The sequence below is a fragment of the Mytilus edulis genome, chromosome 2 (assembly GCF_963676685.1).
Source record: "Mytilus edulis chromosome 2, xbMytEdul2.2, whole genome shotgun sequence".
Classification (NCBI taxonomy): Eukaryota; Metazoa; Mollusca; class Bivalvia; order Mytilida; family Mytilidae; genus Mytilus; species Mytilus edulis.
The window spans coordinates 68,950,671-68,971,555 of record NC_092345.1 but is presented as its reverse complement, the minus strand read 5'-3'; the positions used below and the strand labels follow the sequence as shown (position 1 = coordinate 68,971,555).

The 20,885-nt window shown below is 31.5% G+C and overlaps 1 protein-coding gene across 1 annotated transcript in view; it reads left to right on the top strand.

Annotated features, from left to right (window-relative positions):
- Window positions 1-20,885, top strand: part of LOC139512765 (chitin synthase chs-2-like) — a 93,816-nt gene that overhangs the window by 33,207 nt on the left and 39,724 nt on the right. The window contains exons 10-23 of the mRNA XM_071300652.1: window positions 1,196-1,421; window positions 1,863-2,027; window positions 4,833-4,975; window positions 6,170-6,295; window positions 8,283-8,355; window positions 9,175-9,230; window positions 9,970-10,119; window positions 11,804-11,927; window positions 14,207-14,437; window positions 17,032-17,408; window positions 18,122-18,326; window positions 18,671-18,829; window positions 19,345-20,303; window positions 20,687-20,803. Of these exons, the coding sequence (XP_071156753.1) occupies window positions 1,196-1,421; window positions 1,863-2,027; window positions 4,833-4,975; window positions 6,170-6,295; window positions 8,283-8,355; window positions 9,175-9,230; window positions 9,970-10,119; window positions 11,804-11,927; window positions 14,207-14,437; window positions 17,032-17,408; window positions 18,122-18,326; window positions 18,671-18,829; window positions 19,345-20,303; window positions 20,687-20,803 (3,111 nt within the window). The remainder of the gene's footprint in view (window positions 1-1,195; window positions 1,422-1,862; window positions 2,028-4,832; window positions 4,976-6,169; window positions 6,296-8,282; window positions 8,356-9,174; window positions 9,231-9,969; window positions 10,120-11,803; window positions 11,928-14,206; window positions 14,438-17,031; window positions 17,409-18,121; window positions 18,327-18,670; window positions 18,830-19,344; window positions 20,304-20,686; window positions 20,804-20,885) is intronic.

Genomic DNA, 20,885 nt, shown 5'->3' with positions numbered 1-20,885 from the left:
AAATATAGGGGGAGTCCCTGCAGTCACCCTACCCCTCCTGATTGAGAAATTGGAAACAGTCGAGCTCCCACCTTTAAATTAAACCATATATATTCATGTATGAGAACTAATCAAATGAAATATAGGGAGAGTCCTTAGGGTCACCCTACCCACTCCTGTTTGATAACTTAGAAACAGATGAGATCCCCACCCCTCAACCATATATATTTACGTATTGGACAATATAACAAATCAAATGAAATATAGGGGAAGTCACTGGGGCCCCCACCCCTCCAGTTTGAAAACTTGATAACGGTCGAGATCCCCACCCATAAACCATATATATTCATGTATGGGACAATATAAAAAATCAAATGAAAAATAGGGGTAGTCCCTAGGATCACCCCACACCCTCTTGTGTGTGTTTTGAGAACTTGTAAAAGATTGAGATACCAACGCCTAAACCATATTCATTCCTGTTTGTCATTTCAAAAAAGATTGAGTGACATACAAGGTCAATCTCATAGGCGACACATATGCATATCACTTTGCTAAACCCTAACACCTGTCATTTTATTCCAAACTTAGACATTATGGACTTGGGGTGAAGGTGGGAGTCATTTACATTTACTATGGACAGGTCAGTCAGACCTCACCGTTGATCCCTGTAGTAGTAAACATTTGTCTGATTTGTGTCACATAACTTTTGTACTGTACAACACAAACTTAGTTTCTTTCCAGGGAAGCAAGTCTATTCATACTTTTACAAGCTCGTACTAAAGTCAACTTGAACTACTATCATGTACTAACAGTCAACTAATAAGAACAATTACGATCAACTAGAAGAACTGCAATCATTGCAAATTTGTACCACTGCTGACTCATGAAAGAGGCATGACCATTCATGGTCATGTGCGTTGCTATTGAAAACCTTGATAAAATATGAATTATTTGCCTTAATGATTAATTCATTAAATGAACATAAATGTACAATTATATATGAATGTTTAATGTCTGTTCTTTTAAATCTTTAAAAAAAAGTTGAAGCAACATTGCCACAGTTTTCATAATTATGTTTGCCTTGGTTTTTGGTTAACTGCCTACAGTGCTTACAGCGCTTTGATTTATACCTGTCATTTGAAAATTGTGAAATTTTACACCCACTAAATAACCTGCTAAACAATATTTTATTGTTTCTTTCTCTATATTTTAACAGTAGTAGAATTGCTGCAAGTATTGGAGTTTTGGACATAGCAGGTTTTGAAAATTTGCATAACAACAGTTTTGAACAATTGTGTATCAACTTTGTCAATGAAAGATTACAGAACTTTATGAATGAGAGTGTATTTAAAACTGAGAAGGCTATTTATGATGAAGATGGCATTCCATGCCAAGATGTAGATTTTAAGAACAACATGGACATTATTGTAGTTTTTACAAAGGTAAAATAATTATAGTTTGCTCAGCAAAACAACATTTGTGAATTCATATAAGAAAGAAGATTTGGTATGATTACCAATGACAAAACTTTCCAACAGAGTTCAAATGATGTAGAAGTTTAGCAAATTTAAGTTACTCTATGGCCTGCAACAACGAGCAAAATCCATACTGCATAGCAAGCAATAAAAGGCCCTTAAATGACAAAATCCATAAAAGTTCTGTCATTGTATTATTATATTAAATAATATCAATATAGGAAGATACAAATCACATTATCTATGCAAAAATTAAATACATTTGAGAATCTCCTATTAACTAGAAAAACACTTACTGGAAAGCTATTGATAACATTGATGTAGATGTAGTAAAAAAATACTGACAGAAAAAAACATTCGAAACAATAAAAGTCGAAGCAGGTGTGTAACTAAACATATTTATTTTAGAAATCCGTAGGTATCCTGTCACTTTTGGATGAAGAAACCAAACTACAGCAAGGTACTGATGAAAAGTTTGTACAAAAAGTGACTAGTAATCACGCTGATTCAGGGATCATCATGAAGAGTACTACCAGTGATCCTGTGTTTGGTATTCATCATTTTGCTGGACAGGTTAGTGTGAAAAACAAAGTTTTCCCAATATGTAGTTGGAGGATGATGGAAGTATTTTAACAACCTTGACTGGCTATACAGCCCTCTCACAGTCAGTGGTTGGAGGAAGCAGAGTGTGGAGGGGTCTTCTTGAATTAGTTGTAATTTTTGGAGTTTTTAAAATGATTAAGGATTTTCAGAGGTTTGATTCTTTGTCTTTTTTTCAAATTTCCAGATTTTTACCTCAAGCACTATTTGATAACACTTTAATTCATGTAGATTTGTTAAATATAAGTTAATAGAATGACTTTTTTTCAATTTGTTAAATATAAGTTTATAGAATGACTTTTTTTCAATTTGTTAAATATAAGTTTATAGAATGACTTTTTTTCAATTTGTTAAATATAAGTTTATAGAATGACTTTTTTTTCAATTTGTTGAATATAATAAGTTTATAGAATGACTTTTTTTCAAAAGCATGTGTTTTTTTATGGAAATTCACATGTATGTTCTTCCTTATAACATACATGTGAACCTCCCGACGGGAGTACAAAACTCCCGTTTTCAGGGGTCTCCTCCCGTCCTCCCGTTCAGGAGAAAAAAACTCCCGTGTATGAAATATTTCATGAATGAGAATTTTCCGACGCCATATTTGATCATTTCTTACTACTGTACGGGTGTAATAGACAACTTTCGAGTTCATCCGTCACAGGAAAAAACTCGTCAATTATACGCGCCTTTATCATCGTCATTTGTGCGTTTAGGGGCGTCGTCACTTCCTTCCAATGTTGAGCGAGTGGTTGGAAAACTACAATTCTATATTGTACGAATTATTCGGCAAATTGAATTCTCAAAATTGACAACCAACACTGCTGTCATTAGGGAAATGTCAGTAAGTACCTACATAGCAACCATTATTTCTAGTTTATCCTGCACAAAGACGATCACTAAGACGCTTGATGAACGTAAATAGTGCAGGGATACAGGCGAGCCCCTCTATCTGGTAAATGACGTCATAAAGGCGTGTATAATTGACGACTTTTTGCCGGTGACGGATGAACTCGAAAGTGGTCTATTGACACCTGTGTTAAATTTTACCTGTACATCAAAGAAGATGTATAATTAATTGGCTTCACTTGACAGCTGGGGTGTCAAACATACTGGTAATCAACAATGTTTACCTCTGGCTAACTGCCGTTGTGTTATAAAAACGATGTGTATTGGGAATATTGAAATACATTTTTGTTACTTCCCTTTGTTTTATCCTGTTTTCAGTTATTTTGCTTTTAAAAATGTAAATTGTAAAAAGACTATAAATGATTAATATTTTAATCAAATAATCATAAACGGATGTTGATTAAATGAATTTAAATGTTTGGGACAAATAAAAAAATATAAATTTATAAATTATTTTAGCAATCTAGACCTCCTTTCAAGGATTAAATTGAAGTTTATATTATAAATCTGTTTATCATTTATGTGATTGGAATATACAAAATGTACATTTAGTGCAACAAAAGTTGTCCGTTTTATTTGATAATGTTGATTCGGACAAATTTGATAATTTAGTGTATGAAGAGGTATTTATGTTTGGTTTATTTGGATCTATCAAAGGCGTAAATGTAAGTTTTGTCAATTTCATGTTATCTGTAGCGAGATATTGTATCTTCAGAAGAAGGAATTTACTTAAAAATTTAAACAGTAATGTTGATCTTATTAGACTATTTAAATACACTGTAAAACATTATATAACTTACCTGTATGAATACTTGTGTGATGCAAGATGTATGAGAAATATTTTTGAGAAACACTTTTTAAAGAATAATATTCTGGTACAAGAAACCGAAGGTGTAATAACATTTAATTTCTAAATATTGTGCTGATTATATATGATTATACTTAAAAACATTGCCTTGTGATATTTTGTGTAATATGTAATATATCTGTTGTATATATATGTTGAAGAATTGAATAAAGATTAAAAAAAAAAAGTCTAATAAATTTCTAGTTAGTTTAATTTGGATTATAAAACCTTGGGTTTGAGAATTGTAGATGTTAGAATATATAAGATTTTATTGTGTAAGCTAGAAATAGCAAAACATTTTACAATGTTTAAATCTTTTTAAGTTTTCTACAAATAAGACTTTCATAATGCTTAAAAGCCATGCAGTACTACTGTTAGTGTTTGTTATTTTTTTAATTAATTTATGATGTTGCAAACAAACATGTAGAGCTTATTTCTTTCTTATTTGTCTATATATTTACCAATGATAAGGAGATGGAGACATGAATAAAAATCTATACAGATAAGATAGATAAATATAATGATTTATTTGCAAGCAGTGAACAATCATTTATCAAAAACAAAACAAAACTAAACAGGAAACAGATTCTTCTTAATATTTTATTTTATTCAAATAGAAAGGCAATAAAGGTACTTTAAACATTTTACAATTTGTAGAAAAAACACAATTTCTACTTCATATGGTTACATTTACGACAAAATTTATGTCGATAAAAAACCTCCTGATCTGAGTCCTAATCTCCTGACCAAAATTTCCAAATCTCCTGATCTGAGTTTCACAGTCCATCACATGTATGTTATAATGCTATTTTATCATTATTCAGAAATGATTGCTTTCATTTAAAGACAAAGCAAGTATTTTATATTAAGAACAATGTTTACTTTTCCAATTAAATATTTCTGGAAAAAAGAGAACACACATGAAGTTATTCAGAGAGGTACACACCAATTTATAAACAATTTTGACTGTTGTTTTATACAATTGTTTTATTCTTGTTTCATCACTTTTATTTTTTCCTAAGGTTTTATACAGATGTGAAGGTTTCTTAGAGAAAAACAAAGATACACTAAATGATGATTTATTTGATTGTATGAAGGGAAGTGAAAATCCATTTATAAATGACTTGTTCACAGTCACAAAAGGACCAACAGGAACTATTTCTGAGTAAGTAAAACTAATGGTCCATTCAAATTTACAAGCTTGAAAAGTTATAGATAAACAGATTTTTTAAGATAGAGTCAATCACTGTAGTTCTAAATGTAGCATTCCTGCCCTCCAACTAATAAATTTCAAAAATTCAAAACTAGTCTTTTATGGTGTACCTTAGGCCTTCAGGTATTATGTAAGATGCAGAACAAAATTAAGAAAGAGGTAAGTAAAATTTACGACTTAAATTTTGAAAATATGAAAGAAAGAATTCCAAGTCATTTTAAAGGCAATATGATCTCAAAATAAAAGAATGAAGAAAAAATGTCAAACCTCATGTATCTCAACTGAGGAACCTTCAATTAGGGGGAAAATGGCTAATGAAAGGGAAAAAAGAAATACGTCACAAAATTGGTTTCTGTTCTCTAACTTTAATTTGAATCAACCAAATCTTATGAAACTAAACACAATGCTTATTACCACATAATACTGATCAAGTTAGAAATTTAGTTGCGTCACTTATACTTTTCTTGAGTTATACCCCTTTATAAACATGAAAATAGGTAAATTTTTTGTTTCCTTTCTCTAACTTAAGTTTGTCTAAACCAAGTATTATGAAACTTATACACAATACTTCAGTTATTACCACAAAACACAGATACATATAAAAAAGAAGTTGTGGTATGATTGCCAATGAGACAACTATCCACAAAAGACCAAAATGACACAGACATTAACAACTATAGGTCACCGTACGGCCTTCAACAATGAGCAAAGCCCATACCGCATAGTCAGCTATAATAGGCCCTGATAAGACAATGTAAAACAATTCAGACGAGAAAACTAACGGCCTCATTTATGTAAAAAAATGAACACAGTTTGAATTTTGAGGTGGCGCTTTTACCGTTCTAGAGTTATGCCCCTTTAAAAATGGCAAAATTGCTGAATTTTTCGTTGCTTTTCTCTAACTTAAGTTTGTCTTAAATAAATGTTATGATACTAATACACGATACTCATTACAACAAAACTCAGATTAAGTTTGAATTTGGGTAGCTTCACTTCTAAAGTTCTTAAGTTATGTCCCTTTATAGCGTTATATGGAAGTTGGGGCATCATCTGTGTCCCATGGACACATTCCCCATTTATTTTTTCTATTAGTCAGTTTGAATAATCAAATATTCCTGAATAATGTTATACTTTATATATTTCTAGAACCCAGTTCCTTTTAAGACAGTCTAGAAGAACAACTACGGCTTTCCATAAATCAAAAAAAGCTGCTACACCTAGATCTGATGATGTGAGGAAACTTAGTAGAGAACTTGGAAGATCTATGAAGAGGTAATGTTTTATCATAGAGATGGGGAATCTTGTATTATTGTCATGATCACTAATTCATCAGTATTGAAGTTAGCTTACTTGGTTCAGGGCTATGGCTAGTTATTGCCATTACCTAACATGAAATTCACTGAAATGATTAGACAAATTTTAAGCAAGCTTTGCCACAAGTTATAATACACAACTGATGGCAATAACTGTACAAGCTTTGCCACAATGTTATGCATCCCCAGTTGATGCAATTAACTCTACAAACAATGTAATACATCTCCAACTGATGGCAATAAATATACAATCTTTGCCACAACGTTTTACACCCAAACTGATGGCAATAAATCTACAATCTTTGCCACAATGTTTTACACCCAAACTGATGGCAATAACTGTACAAATACAGTACTTTCACATCCCCAACTGATGGCAAGAACTCTACAAATACAGTACTTTCACATCCCCAACTGATGGCAATAACTGTACAAATACAGTACTTTCACATCCCCAACTGATGGCAAGAACTCTACAAATACAGTACTTTCACATCCCCAACTGATGGCAATAACTGTACAAATACAGTACTTTCACATCCCCAACTGATGGCAAGAAATTTACAAGCTTTGTCACACTGTTTTACACCCCCACTGATGGCAATAACTGTACAAATACAGTATTTTCACACTTTTTTTACAAAAGTAATAATTCTTTTCTGAAAAAGGAGTATACAATCATATTTTAGAACTGGTAATTTCCAAACCAGGAAGAGACTTCAATACAATACTAGTTAAATGATTTCTATTTCTTGAAACTAATTTTACCAAACAAGGTAGATAATATATATAGCAATAAATAAGAGTTTTTTTATTCATAATTAAAATGAAATATTATGATTTAGATGTAATGTAATGTAATGTAATAATGATAACTAGAGAGTAACTCTGGATTTCTTTAAAAAAAATTAAAGGGACCCTTCACTAGAATAATGGTCTAGTGAAGTTAATTGTTAACAGTATGCAATATATTGTTGAATAAAAAAATCAAATCATAAGTTGTGGAATCGTGCCCACATGTTTTCAATATGCATCTTCATTTAGTTTTTAACTGGATTTTCACAGAAAATGTCGCTTATTGATTTGGGGATGTACGGCGGGCGTGTTTTGAGTGGGCGGGCAAGCAGGCTGCAGCCAAATGATGTCTGTGCACTTACTCATGAACTGTTCGACCAAAACTTTTCAAATTTTAATATGTTGTTACTGATGACAAGATGGAGGTCAAATTTTATATTGACAATTTTTCGCTTTCCCTGTTCAGGAGTTATGGTTCTTGAAAGATTGAAAAATGGTGTTTTCAGTCATGTCCTTGCTTAAACTCATGAACTGTTCAACTAAAGCTTTTCAAATTTTAATATCTTGTAACTGATAACAAAATGGAGGTCAAGTTGGATATTGACAATTTTCACTTTCACTGTTCAGGAGTTATGGTTCTTGTGATATTGAAAAATGGCAGGATACAAATAAATGTTAATTAATCCGGTTAGCTGTCGCTTTGACAGCCTCTTGATCAAATCTTGATATGTGTGTTTTCATGGAGTTTGCAATATCTATCCATGTGAGTGTGGTATTAACTTGTTATCAGTACAGTTTAATATAATCATGGTAGTTATTTAAATCCAAAAACAGCTGTACTTATTATTTTCAATAAGAATAAATAGCTGAGCTGTATTAGACACTAAGTCTGTTATATTTTGGGCCAAAAAAGGGGTTTTATAGGGCCTACTCCTTTTACACAGTTCTAGAACGTTAACTCTGCTTAAGGAATATTATCAAGTTCTGACATGATGAATGGTGAAATAATCAAACTTTCTCAAATATACTGATTAAAGTGCTGGTGTATCTTATTATGAATATAAGTTAGAACATAGAACAAAACTAATAAACAGAAGATAAAGTTTATTTCAACAGATATTATTTATATTATATTTTATTGATTTGAGCAGATATGGTCAATCAAAAGGAGTGGTGCCAAGTTACAGTACCAAGAAACACAACACTGTTATTTCATATTTTAGGGTAAGATTAGTGTTAGATAATATAATGTATTTTTAGAGTATTTTAATGCTGAAAATCTTGAAATGAACAAAATACTACATTATTACATTGCTTGCAATGAATTACTGTAACTTCCCAGTGAAATGAATAATTTCACTTGTTCCATAAAATCTTTTATCCACTCCTCTGACGTCATACAACAAAAGGAGTAGTTGAGATGTTTTTGTCAAATCTCAAAAAGGTTATAATTTCTCAGTCCAACAGACCTGAAGGAAAATAACCTTTCCTGAATAATTTTGGATATTCACTTTTCATGAAGGCCATAATTGAAAATAACTAACTAATGCGCTCCATGCCCTCATGAATCAATGTGCTGTTTGGCTACTTGGCGAAATTTTTTCTCAATTTGAATTTTTCTATTAGTTGTTCTATAAATAACAGTATAAGAACAACATTTTCATTGTAAAAAAGGGGATTCAGTTGTACATGTACAATAGATATAACTTTTTTTTTTTTTTTTTTTTTTTTTTTTTATCTTTATTCAAAATAAATGCTAATAAATTGAAATATAATAGATTAATTAAAGTGATTTAATCATTTTTTTTTCAATAAAGAGGCTTTTTGTTTCCATGGAAATATGATAAGCACTAAGGCTTTCAAAACCATTAATAATTAATCACTCAATGGAGATCACCTTAAAGACCCTTATTTTCATGATTTTCTGAGGTTTTGAAAGTTTGACTTATTACAAATTAAAAAATCCCATGAAATATTCTTATTTAAATTCAGGAAATTGATAAAACTTAATATTTAATCAAATGATGACTTCTACTCTTATAGGCTTCTATGGACAAACTGTTAGAAAAAATGAAACAAGCAGAAGCCCATTTTGTTAGGTTAGTATAATTATATACTTTTTGGTAAAATCAGAAATGCTAAAATGTGAATGAATAATTTGAAAAACTATTTACTCCTTTTGAAGTATGATTGCCAATGAGACAACTCTCTACCAGAGACAAAATGATGTCTAAGATTTAAAGATGTATAAATAGCTGTATAGCCTTCAATAATAAACAAAACACATATCACATAGCTATAAAGGGCTTTGAAATGGCAAATACAAAACAATTCAAAGAAGAAAACTAACATCCTGATGTATATACAAAACAATAAACGAAGAACAAAACAATAAACAACATCAAATGATAACAGCAGAATTAGAGGAATTAGACTTTGAAAAGCACATACAGAATGTGGCATGTTTTATCATGTTTGCAGAAACACAAACCCTTCAATAACCTGGGATAGGGGTGTAATTTGTGTACATCACAAATTAAGTACAAATTGTAAAAATGAGTTTAAAAAGACTATCATAGGATGATATAGACAAGAAAATACTGTAAAATGTCTATCAGAATAATAATTACATATCAATATAGTGAACATTAGGATATAAAAAAGTTTGTGTAAGTTGTTGTACTTCTGCTGTGTTGAAAAGGGTTGAAATTATTAACATAATGTAAAAAGTGACATAATACCTTCATCTATTTTCTTTATTATTTGTATTTTAATTCTTCGAATAAATGTATTGCTTACTTTTTAGTGAGAGTATGCTAAATGTTTTTATTTGAACAGATGTATAAAGCCAAACAACAAGAAAATGAAAGAGAATTTTGATGCCTCTCGAGTTAAGGAACAGCTGTTGTATAATGGGATAACTGAGGTAGCTAAGATCAGGAAGCAAGGTTATCCTGTCAGGAAGTCCCACAGTGATTTCTACAAACGGTACTTATTGTTTTTAAACCAACTATTTTGAGATATCTTTGAATACATCCTCATTTTAATTAAAGCTTTTAAAAAAAGTCATATTAAAAAGACAGCTGTATGATTGTATTGCCTTGTCTTAGATAGTAGAGGGACATGCTGTTTTCCAGTGTGTTTTTATGTATTTTAGTCCATCTGTCAGATCCATATAAGGTTATATAGGTGATCTATTGAACTATTTGATACATGTGCCAAATATTGGTTTTGGCCCAGATTTGCCAATTCACTGAACAATGGAAATGTGATATTGAGATTGAGACATAGTGTCTTATGCAAAATTATTCTTTTTATAATAATATGGATAATGTCTGAGTTTTGATGTGACGCATTGATTCATATACTTCTCTCCTTTATTTTTGTGATATTAATAATAACAACATATCATTTCATTCATAAAATTCTGACTTTTTTAAAGTCCGACGTATAAAGGGTAAATGCATGTATTCACATCTATAATATATAGATTATACTGTATTATGACCAGAAAAAGACAATTGTACTCCAAAAAATTTGCAGTTTGAATTTAAAATTTTTATATTATATGCGCACATGGCTAAGGGGGGTTATATAGTTCATACTGAAATGATAGTGAAAATAAAATTAACTTTAACCATGTGGGCATGGCTAACCCTATTTAGTTGGGTTAGTTTTCATCATACATTTCTAATCAATTTTCCAGAATTTTAAATTATTCCAGATTCAAATAACTCCTTGTTTATATATGAATGCAGAAGGATTCTAATATCTATTGTTAAGAATGAAGATATATTGCAACTATGTAATAAACCAGTAGACTTTGGTTTCTCTTATTGTATATAATATTTTCTCCAATACCAGTATTTACATTCTTTTTAAAAAGGCCTGTCTGTCATCACATTGTGCATTTGACATGCTTGGTTTTTTTTTATGCTGTTATGGTGTCAAAAAAATTAAATGCCATTATTGAATTTAAACCAGTGAACCCTAACAAAGCAAAGCAAACTTTATATTATATCGCATATATGGCAGGTTCTAATGAAATTAGAGAATGGAAATGGAGAATATGTCAAAGAGACAACAAACTGACCAAAGAGCAGGCAACAACCAAAGGCCACCAATGGGTCTTCAATGCAGTGGGAAAATCCCACACTCAGAGGTGGTCCTCAGCTGGCCCCTAAATAAAATGGTGTACTAGTTCAGTGATGAAGGACGTCATGACTAAACCCAAGAACATATAAATGAACTAAAATTTAAAAAAATTAAGCCTTTTACTTATAATATACTTACATTTGCAGAGAGGGCAAGGTCATTTCTTATATACTGGAACAATTTATTCTTATTAAAGTAGTGTTGGTCTCTTTGGGCATTTGGGAGAGTTGTCTCATTGGCAATCAGACCACATCTTTTTTTTTATATTTACTGACTGTGTTTATCACTAATGTGTATCATCATAAGTCAATACAAATCAAAATTACACAGTTGAAGGATCTTGAAGTATAGACAGCTGATTTTTATTTTTTCCTTTCTTAAGTTCTGCTCTATGATGGTATTTTGTATTGTTCTATCATTGTTTTTAACTGGATTTATAAATTTTGTGCTCTTTATATTTTATATGGAAGATATATCTAGGAACATAAACATGAAATATATATTTCTTTAATTACAGGTATTGTGCTCTTCACCCAGATTTCCAAAGGAAGACCGCAGACTATGGTCAAGGTACAAAGTCTCTGGTGGAAAAGATTTTACCCGATAGATTCAAAACAGAATACAGAATCGGAAAACATAGGGTATGTCTTAATGTACCGTTTCACAAATAGATTTAAGAAGATGTGATATGAGTGCCAATGAGAAGAACTCTCAATCCAAGTCACAATTTATAAAAGTAAACCATTATAGGTCAAAGTACAGTGTTCAACACAGAGCCTTGGCTCACAACAAACAGCAAGCTATAAAGGGCTCCAAAATGACAAGTGTAAAACCATTTTTAAAACAGGAAAACCAATAGTCTATTCTATATAAAAAAAACAAGAAATGAGAAACAATTATGAACCACATCAACAAATGACAACCACTGAATAACAGGTTCCTGACTTAGAACAGGTGCAAAATAATGCAGTGCATGTAAATGTTTTAACAGGTGCCAAACTTCACCTTAAATTGAATGTAACATCACAAGGTAAAAAGACACTATTAAATATCAATTGAAATGACTTAACCTAGTATATTTCATCAGTTTTTATCCCCAATTTATGGGCATTATGTTTTCTGGTCTGTGCATCAGTTTGTCCCGCTTCAGGTTAAAGTTTTTGGTCCAGGTTAAAGTTTTCGGTCTTGGTAGTTTTTAATGAAGTTGAAGTCAAATCAACTTGAAACTTAGTACACATGTTCTTTATGATATGATCTTTCTAATTTTAGTGCCAAATTAGAGATTTCCCCCCATTTTCATGGTCCATTGAACATAGAAAATGATAGTGCGGATGGGGCATCTGTGTACTTGGGACACATTCTTGTTCCCTTTGTTTTTCTGTAATTGTTTGATCATCATGTTTAAACTCCTCTTAAACTACAGAATAATGACTGTTCAATACCTTTTGTTTGAAAGAGTAAACATTTTAAAAGTCAATACTATTGTTATTTTTTATCTATCTTGTTATGGTAAATAGATTATAATCATATGTGTAACACATTTATATATAATGTCATGTACCCAAATTGCACCCATTGAACATAAACAGCTGAGAAATTCTTTGAGACTAAACAATTTGTATTTGGATTTTAGGCAGTTAAGCTGCCTTATGCGAGCACCCTAGATTTGTGTTCTATCCAATAAATGCTGAAATACGTACTGTTAACTATCAACTAGAACAACTGCAATCATTGTGAACTTGTACCACTGCAGACTCATGATCATGAAAAAAATATACTTGATATATGTGTTGCTTTTGAAAACCTTGATAAAATATGAATTATTTGCCTCAATGGTTAATTCATTAAATGAACATAAATGTACAATATACATGATATATGAATGTTTAATGTTTGTTCTTTTTTAAAAATCTTTAAAAAAAATTGAAGCAACATTGCCACAGTTTTCATAATTATGTTTGCCTTGGTTTTTGGTTAACTGCTTACAGTGCTTTGATTTGACATTATGCATGTCTTGCAAAATAGGTGAGAATATTCAAATATATACTAAACGTTCACAATTTATATCAACAGATGAAGCTTGCACTGGAAAAATTTTTTTTATGAAACCGCCGCCATGCAACGTTCACAAAAAGTCATCTTTTAAAAATGAACAAAAAAAATATGTTACAAACATTTATTTTTAAAAAGATGAATAGTGAGCTTGTACTAATGTCAAATTGTTCTAAATATTTGAAAAAATAAAACAAAACATCTGTTTTTGGATTTTTTATGATGTGAATTCAAGCATTGATGCAATTTGGGTACTCCTCATTACGGAATAATGGATACTTACGAGGCCGATTCAAACCCATTTTTTTATTACTCAATATGGATTAAAAATCAAATTGGTGTACCTATATGATAAATAAGGATACGGCTACAAAATAAACACAGAATGGAAATTTTTGTCTTGATCATAAAAAAACACAGGTGAAAAAACTGTCAAAATAGGTGCAATTTGGGTACCTTCATATTAAGTATCTCCATGTACAGACTATTTGATAATTTTTTTGAATCTTAGTTTTGTGATGTATATAAAGGAATTAAATGGTATTTATATGTGTGAATTCGATGATATTTCTGACTTTGATAAAAGCCCACTTGTTAACAATTATTGAATAATAAGAATAGAGGAACATATTCTGAGACATAATTATACAAAAAGAATAAAAGATTTAAAACTGGTTTTTAAAACAAATATTGTAAATTCTTAAATAAATCACCATTCTGCTTATAAGATAGTAAGGTTTTCCATTATGTGGAAGATGGAATGCTGGGTATATGTTAATCAGTGTCAAATTTTGTAAATTATGTAGTTTTAGAATACATGTACTGGGAAATAAAAACATGAAAGTTTAATGCCAATACTGTATTACAGATATTTATGAAAGAACCACCCTATATGTTTTTGGAGAAATTTCTCTACATCAGAGAACAATCAGCCAGGAGATCCATGTCAACTGGTATCTATAAATTGTGGTTAGCGAAGAAAGCTGCTGAAGAACTAAAGGTCCAACAGCGTCATGAAAAATTAGCACAACTACAAAGTGATATGGAAAAAGAAGCCGCAGAAAAGGAAATACAATTCAGACCACCAGATAAATCCAATGTTTGTTCAGTTATTATATATATATAGGGTGAACTACTGTGGATTCATTTATTTAAGTGGATACTAATTTTTGTGTCCTGAGGAAAACTAGCAAAATCATGGATATTTGATTTCATGGTTTTGGTAAAGTCTGCATACATTCCTAGAGAAAATTTGTAATTTGTTTGACCTTTAAATTCATGGTTCCCCTGTGTCCACAAAATCCCAACGAATATTAATTTTGAATCCACAGCATATGACAAGAATTCAATTGGCTAGTTAATGAAATAATGTTCTTGAGCTTGACATTAAGATTAACTAATTAACTTTTTGCTAAAATACCACCTAGATCACTTTAATGGAAGGCTCCAGAAACAAAAAAATGGAAATGTTATATTTTGAAAACAAATTTTTGTTGCTATTTTAATGATATGAGTTACTATAAGTTATCTACGTTCATATCCGTAGATATGGATATTTTAACACCCTGAAGTACCCCAGTACACCATGAGGCGTAGCCGAAGGGTGTACAGGGTACTGAAGGGTGTTAAAATATCCATATCTACGGATATGAACGTAGATAACGAATTTATCCCCGGTCTTAGTCCAAATTGGACGAGTTTTATGGAAATTCAGGTACAAAGTGTAACGTGAAAACAACGTTTTTTTCATTATCTAAAAAAGTTTTATTGAAATTTGGAAATTTTACATATTTTTTACGGGGTGTAGGGTACTACCTTTGGTAGAACCCTACAGGTAATCAAATATAAGACGTTTTTAATACGGTGACAGAGAAACTGGATTGTGTCAAATTTGGCGCTCAATGTTGTGAGAGTTACGTCATAGATGGTTGGACGTCAACGTGGGTCATTTGCATAGCTAGGTCAGTAGTCCAATTCCTTGAAAATGTGTCAGTCAAGTGATGCATTTAATGAAATGGGTGTAAATGATCGGCATAATAGGACAAAATCGTTAATGAATTAAATATTTAATTACAAACATCATGGATAATCTACAAAATTCAATATTTCACAAGGAGCAATCATGGAACTAAGGAAAACTTGCGTGAAGTTCCCCGGGATAATGGTTAGCAACGTCCGGGGATATGGGTTAGCAACACCCAGGGGCTATGGGTTTTGTAACGACGTGCGTTAACCAATCAAAATCCTAGATATATACTAAGCCGGGGATAATCGTTCATATTCTTGTAGAATAAGTGAAAATTTCAATTGGATATTTGTGTGTATACTATATATTAATAATACTGTAAGTTGACATCTTCATCAGTATTTACAGTATACTTTATGAACCAAAGGCCCACAGCCCATTTTTCAGATTTTTTTCTATAAATCCTATAGGCTCGCTAGACTCATTTCACAGGCCCAACAGCAAGTTTACAAGCCTTAGGCTTCAGACTTCTGGTTTATAGTGACTGATATATTATTGTGGTTTTAGAAAAATAAACAAAATTGAGAGTTAAGTTATTTAAGATTTCCAGAAAGGCTCCATACAGATACCACAATATAAGTTTTGAACCAGATTTTTGTGACAAAAATGTCGGTTATTGATTTGGGGATGTACGGCAGGCTGTCAAGCGGTCGGGTGGGCGGCAACCAAATGTTGGTTGTGCATTTACTCATGAACCGTTCAACCAAAGCTTTTAAAATTTTAAAGTCAAGTTCAATAATGACGATTTTGACTTTTACCATTCAGGAGTTATGGTTCTTGGAAGATTGAAAAATGGCATTTCCAGTTGTGTCTGTGCATTTACGCATGAACTGTTCAACCAAAGCTTCCCAAATTTTAATATGTTGTTACTGATGACAAAATGGAGGTCAAGTTCAATAATGACAATTTTGATTTTTACCGTTCAGGAGTTATGGTTCTTGAAAGATCGAAAAATGGCTATTCCAGTTGTGTCCGTGCATTTACTCATGAACTGTTCAACCAAAGCTTCCCAAATTTTAATATGTTGTTATTGAAGACAAAATGGAGGTCAAGGTTAATAATGACGATTTTGACTTTTACCATTCAGGAGTTATGGTTCTTGAAAGAATGAAAAATGACTATTCCAGTCGTGTCCGTGCATTTACTCATGAACTGTTCAACCAAAGCTTCCCAAATTTTAATATGTTGTTACTGATGACAAAATGGAGGTCAAGTTCAATAATGTTGATTTTGTCTTTTACTGTTCAGGAGTTATGGTTCTTGAAAGATCGAAAAATGTTGTTTCCATTCATGTTGTTGCATTTAATCATGAACCATTCAACCTAAGCATTTCAAATTTTAATATGTTTATACTGATGACAAAATTGAGGTCAAATTTGATATTGACAATTTTCACTTTCACCGTTCATCAGTTATGGTTCTTTTGATATTGGCAGGACACAAATAAATGTTAATAAATCTGGTTTGCTGTCGTTCTGACAGCCTCTTGTTATTATTGCGATAATGAAGAAAGGCAAAAGGATTTACATTAACCTTTCTCAATTTAACATTTCACCTTAATGATAACCTTGCAATAATTTATGAATTCAACATTTTTAAACAGATTATATCAGAAATAAGCAAAAATATTGCAACTATTGTCTCTAAATGAATACTGATTATTTCAGAGGAACATTTCTGCTTCAATTGGTTCAACAACAAGTACTACACTTGGACAATCAATAAGTTCTACACAAGGATCTTCTAGCTCAGATACTTCATCTTCTGGACGGGTTCAATTTGGTAATTTGTCTCGAACAAGAAAACCTGACGGAGGAACAAAGTCTATTCCAAGTCCATCAGATTATAGTGACTCACATCGGACTGAATTTGATGTCAATCATCTAACTGGTGTCAAAGAACCTTATGGTCCATCTCAGTCTAAAAACAGTGGAACAGGTGCAGGATCATCAACTAAAGGAAAGGCCCCACCTCCACCAAAAAGGAGTCCACCCCCTAGAAAAAAACATCCCCCAGAACCAGAAAAGAAGAAAGAATCAAAAGCGTAAGTTAAACTGAACTTCTAGGTCATCATTGAAGTTATAATTCAAAGAAAGAATTAATTGTAAGAGACACATGTGAAAAAGTTTAGAGTGAGGTAAAATATACCTTATTTGTTGCTATTGACTCTACAATTTGTTCAACTTATATACCTAAACATATAATTCAGTCATTACATACAGTTATTTCAAAGAATTTTGGTATACCATGAAAACCTCGTTGCAAAAACATTTTGAAAGAAAATCTCAATCTGATTGTATAAATAAAGATTCTACCACTGCATTGAGTGTAATACGATATTTATCCACTCCAGACAGTTAGATTTTCAAATATTTAAAATTTAACTGTCGAGAGTGGATAAATATCGTATTACACGAGATTTGGTGGTGGAATCTGTTTCTCTAATGATTTTCTAACATTATGCAGGCAAACTTATTCCTTCTTTTCGAATGATCTGCAAAAAGATGTGTTCTTTCTATGTGACGTCATCAGACATAGTTGCCTTTTTTCATGCCTTCACAATAGAAATTTCAGAGGAAAGCAAGAAAATTTGACGTCATAATCTGATTTTAACCAATGAAGTACTGAGATCAAACGAACCACATGTTGATTAAATTTGTTTTATACAATGGGTGCAGAAAGGGATAAATTGACGAAGAATTAGAGAAATGAATATATCCATTGGTTAAGATCTGTAACCCTTCTTTTCTTTTATAGATTTTGGGATATATTTGCTAACATTCCCCGAGAGAAGAAGTCAAAAGATGTCCATGAGAGAGGTAGTTTACGTTTCATCAAAGTGATCACATATGGTTTACTGTTCCTGGTGATGTTTGCATCCCTGGTCTTTCAGAAAATTAGTCTTGTGTTACTTGTTAAAAAACAGGAAAGAAAAATTACTAACGCAAACAGTTTTATGAAGGTAAGTAGTTTCTTAAAGTTTAAGTCCAAAACTGAACCATTGATTTTCTAGAAACTTCTCTCTCTTTTTTTTTCTTTTTTTTTTTTCGGTAGTCAAGGCTTTTACAATCTCCGCACATCACCACTTTCTTTTTTCTTCTTTCTTCAGATACTTGCAGCTTAATTGTATATTATAAGTTTCTGACCGAAATAAAAAGTCATATATTTGCAGTTCTCTAAACGAAGACAAAGTTGTAGAAATGTAAAATTATAAAATATCAAAGAAAAAGGGTTTCAATCATTTACTATTATTTTTTTTCTACAATGAAAGACAGATTTAATATTTACTGCTATGCTTCTTTATAGCCTGGAGAATTTGAGGAGCAAGAAAAATTATATAACAATGCCAGATATTTGTTGCTGCTGTTAGCTATATGTATACCATATGTACTGACATTGGTATTCAGTGTCTTGAAGACATTGTTTGGAAATCTTGCTGTCCCAAGCAAGGGTACTATAATTATGGTAAGCTGTCAATACTTTAAAGAACATTCTTGTCTATCTGTTTGTCCAACTTATACTTCTGTGAATTTTAGAACAAAATGATAATTTTAAGATCAATGAGACACTCTCCTCTGATTTTTCAATACTTTGCAATCTTGCATATGTTGAATAAAAAAAAATGATTTTCATCAAATTAACTGAGAAACAGAATGACTTAATTTTTGATTAGAAGCTGAACAGTTATAAGTTATAATGTACAAGCACGCAGACACATACTTCTTGTTTACCATGGTCAATACTTTGAGTTGAGTATAGCTTCTAGTCAACATATAAAATGTTCATGGTTTTTGTGTGTTGTCTAGAGATATCAAAATAGTAAGACACAACAAACCGGACAAAAAATAGGAGTACAAAATCTACACATATACCAAAAATGCTAAAATATGCATATTGCATGACATTGAAGAATTATTTATTTGTACACATTTTTGTCTTTGAGACTTTGAAGTACCATGATAGTTTTATTGATATTTTAGGTAACATTTATGGAATGTGCTCACTCTGTGGGATTGAGTTACCTTGTCTTTAAATATTTAGGAGAAATGCATTCAGCTCGTGGTATCATGGTTATGAGTGCAACATGCATTTTGCCTAGCATTCTAAAACCTTTTTTTGCCAAAGATGATTCTACCCACAGAGGAGGTTGCAGTGCAAAGTTCAAGAGAATCCTAGCATTTGCAGCAGATTTGATGGCAATTATAGCCCAGATATCTGTTATACCTGTTGTCATCAACAATGGGTTTTTCTTAGAAATAGATGAACCATCCAAAGATTGGGAGACTGTACTTGAAGTAGTATTTTGTTTGCTTCTTTGTTCATTTTCATGGTGGGAAAATTTTATGGATGATCGAGCATTTGGTTCCAGTCGTAGTCTCCTACAGCAGTTTGTGCTGAAGATAAAATTTGACTTACAAGAAAGCCGACCAATTGTTACAGCTGTAACATCATTATTCAAAATAGGTATTACCATAGCAATGGCCTATATTCTACGTGATGATAAAAACATGGATGTATCTGCAGCGATGTCCACCCTCACTGATGACAGATATGAGAATGTTTTACCAGAAGTTACGTATGGTCATTACAACTACATTAAAGATTACACATCTATAATATGTTTAACAATTGGATCATACCTGGCATACTACATTTCTTACACAATATGTAGACTTAGGATGCAAGTTGTGTCATTTTCAATAGCAGCCTTATTGTCCACTCCAGTTGCTGTTGGACTCGTAGTTCTTGACTGTGAATATCAAATCTTAGATCCCTTCACAAAGGAACAGTTATATTGTCAGCCTCTAAATGCTACACAGTCATATGGGGAACAACACTGGTACCATTTCCTACTAGGGTTGCTTTGGTTGATGTCAGCCTACTGGATAGCAAAATATATCTGGTTCCCTAAACAAGAAAGATTGGCAAAGATTGATAGGTATGCTTATTTTTCTATTGTTAAGGCAGAATCATTTGTGGATTATGTGTTGTTTATGATATCTGTAAAAATATTGAGTGATAAATTGTGTCCATTGGATGAATGTTTAAATGGTCCTGACAATATGTTCCTTAAATTAAAGGTAAAATGTATTTTAAAATGTATTTTACTCCCTTAAACTTGAGTACTATAAGATTTCATTAATGGTATACTGAAAAATAAATATTATCAGCATTAATAATTGGAAGCAGACATTCAATTTATATGATTTTTTTTTTATAAAAAAGACTAACAACAGATTATAAGTAGATTTTCATGAAATTGTCATTCAAATGGCTTTTAACAAATAACACACTTCTGCAATTATTTATAATATTTTACAGATTATTTGTAAACCCATTGTACTGCAGTATTTTGTTAGAACAACATCTAATAATGAACAGAAGAAGACACAACAAAAGAATTAGAAGAGAGTTTGAAGGTGAAAAGGAATCTTACAGGTAAATACATTAACTTTCTGAAAAACTTTAGAAAATTTGGATTGAGTTCAATTTTGACTTTAATCAACAAAATTGAATAACT